The 8,442-nt window shown below is 33.4% G+C and overlaps 1 protein-coding gene across 1 annotated transcript; it reads left to right on the forward strand.

Annotated features, from left to right (window-relative positions):
• Positions 1 to 1,243: 1,243 nt before the first annotated feature.
• Positions 1,244 to 5,266, forward strand: LOC11440192 (protein NRT1/ PTR FAMILY 4.6). The gene is made up of 5 exons (XM_024781852.2): positions 1,244 to 1,303; positions 1,400 to 1,502; positions 1,687 to 1,904; positions 2,823 to 3,251; positions 4,157 to 5,266. Exons 1-5 carry the CDS (start codon positions 1,301 to 1,303, stop codon positions 5,138 to 5,140), a joined length of 1,737 nt encoding a protein of 578 aa, XP_024637620.2. The 5' UTR covers positions 1,244 to 1,300; the 3' UTR covers positions 5,141 to 5,266.
• Positions 5,267 to 8,442: the final 3,176 nt, after the last annotated feature.

Here is an 8,442-nt window from a genome sequence, read left to right on the forward strand (position 1 = left end):
AAGAATCCACACACGTGAGATTGAACACCACATCTTCACCTAAAACCATGAATCTCACCCACTCCCCCACTCATAAGGTTGATACCATTATGAGTTCTCTAATTATATGTTTCTTTACATCTACTCTTCTATTTGTGAGATTTTCCTTGTCCTTGATCCAAAACCATGAATCTCACCCACTCCCCCATCAAGTCGGACCAAAGTTGATACCTTTATACAACCATGAAAGGGAGTTTCATTGTATTGACTCATCATATTGAATCCAAAGCAACCATACAACTTGCAAGTGAGACTGAACACCATGTCTTCATCTAAAATTTTAAGAAATTGAATTTATAGGTTCTCTTATATGTTACTCAACATCTACTCTTCTATATAATTTAAAACTTTAATTCACACTTGACACATCAAAACAAGTCAACAACACTTGGGAGGAATTTTCTTCTTCTTATTTTAATTACAAAATTATTATGTTTCATGTAGAATTCACAACAGAAATTTCATTTCGGCAAGAATAATCTTTCAAGAGGTTAGTACTCATTTCGTGTTGGACTTGAATAACAATTGATCTGGAAACTAAGCTTCGCCGTTGATGGCAATATAAAAAAGCAAGATTTTATCCCAAAGTATTTTTTTTTTTAGAAGAATCGAGAAATTCTAGTTATTTAATCTATTTTCATTTTAGAGTTTGTTAATAGATAGATAAATTGATAGAGTAACTCCCAAGTCACAATACAACTCTTTGTAATGTCGGTTTACCTCAATTTTACGAATCAATATACTCATCTGAAATAAATATTCACGTTTAATATCTAACTGTATCTCGAACATGATTATCTCATGAGAAAATCCAAAAAAGAAAATTAATTTTGTACCTAAAAGTAAAAACAGAAAATGTTTTCTAAATTAATTGAGTTTTGTTTTAGAGGTAATTAAATTAATTGAGTTCTTAATTATATAATTTACTATAGAGATATGCTGCATATTACCAAGGGAATATCAATCAGCAACACCACACCTCCATGATATGATGAAGGAATGAAAGAAAAACAAGAAATTAAGAGTGAGGTAACAGTAGAAACATTCAACATCACCATTAAATTAAAGAAAGGTAAAAAGATTCATGAGAATGAATGGTTGCTTTCAAAAAGTCTAGACCTTTCCTCATCTATCAGAAATTCCATTTCCCCATCTATAAATTCAGTTTATTTTTATCACTTCCAACATAATAGAAAGTGCTCTTCATCAAATTAACTATTCTGCCACCACTATCCCAAATTAAAGATAAAAATAAATAGATATGGTAGAACCTTTCCTATATTTATTCCACTCTTAGTCTATTTGTTTCTAGTATTGTATTAATTTAATTTTAACACCAAATTTAATTTATTTTTGCTAGGAAGAAGGAAGGGTGCAAGTTTGGGAAGGCTATGTAGATTGGAGGAACAGACCAGCCATCAAAGGACATCACGGTGGAATGCTTGCTGCCTCCTATGTTTTGGGTTAGTACAATCACATTAATTTCTTTTATGTTTCATTGATTTCCAAAATGTTAATTAACCTACAATGTTATAGTACTATGTACCTCAAGTCCAAACTATACTTAAAAAAAATAAAAAATCTTTCTATAATGGATGTTTTGTAAGGATATACACACACACATAACATATTATAATTTTTCTGCAGCTGTGGAGGTATTGGAGAACCTAGCATATCTTGCAAATGCAAGCAACCTTGTTTTATACCTTTCCAAGTTTATGCACTTTTCACCTTCTACCTCTGCCAACATTGTCACCAACTTCATGGGAACAGCTTTCCTACTTGCTATTCTTGGTGGATTTCTTGCAGATGCTTTTTTCACTACTTATTCCATCTACTTAATAAGTGCTGCAATAGAATTCATGGTAAGTTTTTATCCTATTTAAGCTTCTATATTTTTCCTGTGTTTGAAGTTAATATATTAGCTTTGCAGGAAAATGCTTCAAGACTTTCAAATTCATCGGAATACAAAATAGTGGCTTGTATATCAGACACGTAAAAATTAAGAAAAAAAATGAATAATAATAATAATAAGCTAAAATTATTGTTACCACCATAATTTTCAATGGAAGGCTTGAATGTGGAAAGAAGGTGTACATAATAATATTACTCCTGTAGGTTGTGCTTTTAGGTAGGTAGTTACAAATTACCCTATAGTAAGGAGGAAATATACCAATGGAATATGTTGAAGAGGGTAAATTCTAGAAGAATGAAGCAATAAAGATGCGTGAGACAACCACACGATCAAGATTTTGATTGACAACCACAAAGTATTGTCAATAGTACAATCCCCACTAGATGGGACTCTTTTTCAATTTTCAACATCACCCAAAAAAAAAAAAGGATTTGGAAAAAATGGACCTCATGAAATTGAGCCTATTTTCCAACTAACTTAAGTGTTTATAACATAATTGTTTATCATATAAATGTTTATATATGAACTATTTCAATAACAAAAGATAAGATAAGATAAAGTCAACTTATATAAATGTCATAAGTTATTTTCATACAATCTCCCAAATAATCATTTTCATACACTCTCTCAATTCAAATAGTCTCACAAATGCATATGTTAATAAATAAGCTCGAACAAGTCAATCCAAAACAACCCTTCAATCATATCATATAAAACTAATAAGTTAACCAAAGAAAGAAAGCATTGAAATTGAGATTAGCTTAATGAAATTGTCAAATAATTGAAGCATGTTAAGGAACAACTGAAAAAATATAACATTTCCATGATGTTATCAAGATAATAATTAAGTTGAGAGTGAGATCAACAGGGTCTACTAGTGCTTACTATACAAGCTCACATACCACCAAACTGTGTTATGGGGAGCACCAACAATTTATGCAAGACAGTTCAAGGTGGAAAAGCAGCTATGCTATTTGCAGGCCTCTATCTTGTGGCACTTGGAGTAGGGGGAATAAAAGGTTCACTTCCTCCTCATGGAGCTGAACAATTTGATGAGACTACACCAGAAGGAAGAAAGAAAAGGTCTGAATTTTTTAACTACTTTGTCTTCAGCCTGTCATGTGGTGCATTGTTTGCAGTTACTTTTGTGGTGTGGATTGAAGACAACAAAGGATGGCAGTGGGGTTTAGGTGTATCAACTGCTTCAATATTGCTCTCCATTCCAGTTTTTCTTCTTGGTTCACACAAGTATAGAACCAAAGTTCCAGCTGGAAGCCCCATCACACCTATGTTCAAGGTACACTTTAGAGGATCCTGATTCCCTCCTGTCAGAGAAGCAGGTATTTGAAGGAATGGATTCTATACATGAAAAATTTCAGTCGTTGGATGAAGATTGTTCGGATTATATTTTAAGTTATGTCTTAAATCAAAATCATCCGATTTTCATCCAACAGGGAAATCAAGTCAGCATTTGACGCGGTCATAGGATCTAAACTATAAGATCAAAGTTGGATGGCCCACGTTCTGACTTTTATAAATCGGATCCAAAATACAAAGTTAAAACGTGAACCATCCAATCCATATGAGCTACTGCAAGATTGGCTGAATGGATGAAATCCATACCATGCTTTGAGCAACTAGCAGCTGCCAAAAATATAGAGTAAATAGAAAATTTGGTCATCAATTGTTAATATTAGTCAAAATAGTCATTCAGTTTTGTCAATTGGAAAATCTAGGACATCTCTAAAATTGTAGAATATCATTTAAAAATGTCCCTCGTGAACTTCTATCATTAAATGTTATAACGTGACACATTAATGTCAGAACATTAGAGACTAATTTGCCTATAAAATTTATGCCATCTTAGGTTCAAATTTATCGCTAATTTTAATTACAAATAGATTAGTTACAGGCAATTTAGTACCCAACAGGTCTAAATTTTATGGGTAAATTAGTCTTTGGTATGATATCATTAACGTGAGATCAACATGTACAGTCCGCATACTCAATTAATGTGTCACGTCGTATTTCTATCGATAAAAAGTTTATTAGAGTGACTATTTTGGCTAATGTTTTATAAATTTAGGGATCTATTTGTTTATTTGCAAAAATTAGAGACTATTTTGACCGATTACAATGAATATATGATAAGATGACTAGTCAAAGAGGCTAAACAAGCTGCATTGAATTTGATAATGACAGGTTCTTGTGGCAGCAATTTGCAATAACTACAAATCAAGGAATTCATCGGCCAATGCTATCACTAGCATGCCAACAACTCCATCCTATACAGCTGAAATAGGAGAAGGAGAACAAACCAATGCTAGAAAAGAGATGATGATAGATCACCAAACACCATTAACACAAAGCCTAAAATGCCTCAACAAAGCAGTAATTGAACCAGTTCACCAAAAATTAAAATGCACAATAAAAGAAGTAGAAGAAGCAAAAATTGTATTGAAAATTCTTCCCATATTCATGTCAACCATAATGCTAAACTGTTGTTTAGCTCAATTATCAACATTTTCAGTTCAACAATCATCCACAATGAACACCATGATTGGTTCCTTCAGAGTCCCTCCAGCATCTCTACCAGTGTTCCCAGTCTTCTTCATCATGATCCTTGCACCGCTCTACAACCATGTCATTGTTCCATTTGCTAGAAAAATAACCAAAACTGAAATGGGAATAACACATCTACAAAGAATAGGCACAGGGCTATTTCTATCCATTGTAGCTATGGCTGTTGCAGCATTAGTAGAAACCAAAAGAAAGAAAACAGCTACTAAATATGGTTTGTTGGATTCAACAAAACCTCTTCCTATAACATTCTTATGGGTGGCTTTACAATACTTGTTTTTAGGTTCAGCTGATCTTTTTACATTGGCTGGTATGATGGAGTTTTTCTTCACTGAGGCACCTTGGAGTATGAGGTCTTTAGCTACATCACTTTCATGGGCTTCATTGGCTATGGGATATTTTCTTAGCACTGTTCTTGTGTCTGTTATCAATAAGGTGACTGGAGCATTTGGAGAAACACCATGGCTGTTGGGTGAAAACTTGAATGATTATCATCTTGAGAGGTTTTATTGGTTGATGTGTGTGCTTAGTGGATTCAACTTTGTTCATTATCTCTTTTGGGCCAATTCCTACAAATATAAATCTTCACCAAACCATGGATGCTAGAACTAGAAGAGCCATTGATTGTATTGTAGCTAATAATGCCCTTTATATATATACCACGAGATATGCATGGACTAATATTGAATTGTTGATGTAGTTACCTTTCACAATATTATCATTTATTTATCACTTGGATGCTTATTAATTTAATCAATGTACTACCATATTTTATAAATTGAAGAGATAAATAATAATTTGGTCTTTAATTTTTTTATGCTGTAGGTTTCTGTTGATTATAGAAGTGGATAAGGGGTGGGTGGATGTGTTTCTGCATCATGATTTTAAGAGATTTTTTTAACTTTTGACCCCCAAAAAAAAAAGTCATTTTGGTCTTTGATTTTGTATCTCGTCGGTTCGTCGCTGACTCAAGTTAAAATACAAAATAGTCCATAAATGTGTATTAACCACTTTAGTTCTTAACGTTATAAATGAGGTCGTACATAGTTGAGGTGACAATTGTTTTGGCTGACAAGGAGGTATGACGTGCCATAAGGAACAAAGTGGAAGTACATAAATCAAAATTAGGGACAAACACAAAACCTAAATCCCTAAATCTCATTTTTTTTAATGGAAAAATAAATATATAGATAAAAAAGGAAATAGTACAAAATACACCAAAAGGACGCCATAAGACGTCAGTCACCAACACCTGAGGAATAAACCTTGTCCCACACCCGGGGAAAGAGAAACACCCCAAGGGATCACCATAAACATCAAAAACACAAATAAGAAAAAACAACAACCACCAAAGAAGAAGAACCACCGAAGAAGCTCCCCCTAGGGGAAATGCCGCACACACCAAAACCTACAAGGACACAGAGCACAAAGAGTAACCCAGGAAGCCATGCCGGAAAGGTAGAGATTGTAACACCCCGTTTTCCCAACATAAAAATTTCGCATAAATAATCCGAGTTTTTCAACATAAACGGAATGTCACATTCTTTTCTTAAAATCATAAACTGAATAAATAAATATTTATCCTTTAAAATTCAAATACAAGATCTTTAATACTTCGCAGCGGAATTTATTTCAATAACTAAAACAGTCTTTGGCACGAAGGCCTCTTCATAAATGTCTCATAAAAGTCCAATCTAAAAACATAGTCATAAATCTTCAAAAACAATACGTAAGGAATAGAAAAGCAATAACAAAGTTCCCATCCCGTTACGTATCAGAGCACCTAAGACACACGAGAAGGAAAGCTCACACGACATCAACTTATTCTTGGTTACCTGTTAGTTACCCATGGTGGGCAAACAGAAGGGGTGAGATTTCACAAACAATAATATTAAGCATATAATTCATCAATTACATTTAACAACATAAGCATCATCAATCATATTTAACAACTCATAGACAACATCATGTAATCATCATAATATTCATCATAGATAATAATATATCATAATTCACTTCTTTAATAGTTCATATAAAGAATCACAGCTTTAAACAATTTCATGATTTAACAACTTAACAACTCGACAACTTGATAACTTGACAACTTGACAACTTAACCTCTTGACCTATGCAACTTAATCTTCTAATCATGCATGTGGTACCAATCTTTGAGCGTAAATAGGCTCCAGGGCATCAAGCCCTCAACTTTATTTGAGCGTAAAAAGGCTCCCAGGGCATCAAGCCCTCAACTTAATTGAGCAAAGGCTCCAGGGCATCAAGCCCCCAACAATGAAATGCTAATGCATGGACTCGACCTCTTAACATCTTAAATCAACAACCTCTTATATAATCCAATAATTTGGAACTTCATCATCTTAATCAACTTAGACCGACTCATGCAGCTTAGTTAAATAACAACAGCAACACAACAGTATACAAATACAGCATGACATAATAATATCAAATGCAAGTCAACAACGTCTCAATTATTCACATATAATTCAAGTAATGCATATACAATTATATCACAGTATAACAACATCAAATAATAATCAACATCTTAAAACATCATATATACATATAACACTTCATCAATCATGGACAATATCGTATTCACAACATATACATTCATATACTAATTCATCAATCATATTCAATTATTCACTGTGACCTACGTGCAGTAATTTGACTATAACTCTAGTTCTATAAATCCTTTTGAAGTCAAACCAACGGCATTAGAAAGCTAACATTTATACCTACAAATTTCGTGTTTACACTTAAGACCAATTATGTACTAATCAATACCAGTTTTCATTTCAAATTCGGACAAAGTTGTGCTGAAATTCATAAAAATTCACTAAGACCTCCTTGGAGTATTTTCATCATAACTCCTAAACCAAAAATCATTTTTACGCCAAACCAAAGCCATTGGAAAGCTAACAAAATTATCTACAACTTTCATTTTTACACTAAAACCCAGTTCAAAACGGAAACATGTGAAAAAGACGCAAGAACATGAAACAGAAGATGCTGTCACTGTGCAGCTCTCGGGAAGAACCCATTTTTCACCCAAAAATCCTAATTTTGACTTCCCAATGCCTAAATTTGATTCCAAAATTTGTCTAAACATTTATATACATCAAAAGAGACTCGAAACCATATAAAACTTGACCAAAAACATTATTTTAGAAAATCATCAATTAATCACTTTTAACCCTAATTCCCAAATTCTCAAAAACTAAAACCTACAACATGTTAAATACAATTTTCAGAATCATAGACCCAAGATTATTGAATGTTAGTCTCACCCTTACCTTATAGATGAAAATCGCAGCACTCCTAGGTCTTCCCCCTCTCGGCTTTTTCTCCCTTTTCTCCAAAATTGATCGTACGTTATGTTTTTTCTAAATTAGGTTTCTCCTATTTATAACCCTTTTTCTATTTTATCTTATTTCTCTTTCTCCCCCAAAACTCTCTAAAATCTCATAACAAACTCTCAACTCAATCTTATTTCTATTTTCTAATCTTATTCTATTAAATAATATAATAAACCACTTAATAAGTCACATAATCAAATAAATATATTTTAAACTCTTCTTAATAAATTCTAGACTCAATTAAATAATTAAATAAAACAAATAATTCAAAGAGGGCGTTACAGAGGTTGTGAACCCCCACCCAACCCCCCAACAACGCCAGGGAAACAACCACCACAACCCGCTACCGCTTCCCACACAGGACGGGTTGCACCTCCCACTCATCGTAAGTGCAAGAATTAGCAAGGCCCTTAGCCATGAGCCACTTACAAGCTAAGAGCTTCTCTCTATCCGCCATAGGCTCCTCACGAAGGGCGCTTCCAGAAAAAAAAATAAGGTCATTCCAGCACGTCCAGATGATCCAAATAACAA

This window comes from Medicago truncatula, chromosome 4 (assembly GCF_003473485.1).
Source record: "Medicago truncatula cultivar Jemalong A17 chromosome 4, MtrunA17r5.0-ANR, whole genome shotgun sequence".
In the NCBI taxonomy this organism is placed as follows: domain Eukaryota; kingdom Viridiplantae; phylum Streptophyta; class Magnoliopsida; order Fabales; family Fabaceae; genus Medicago; species Medicago truncatula.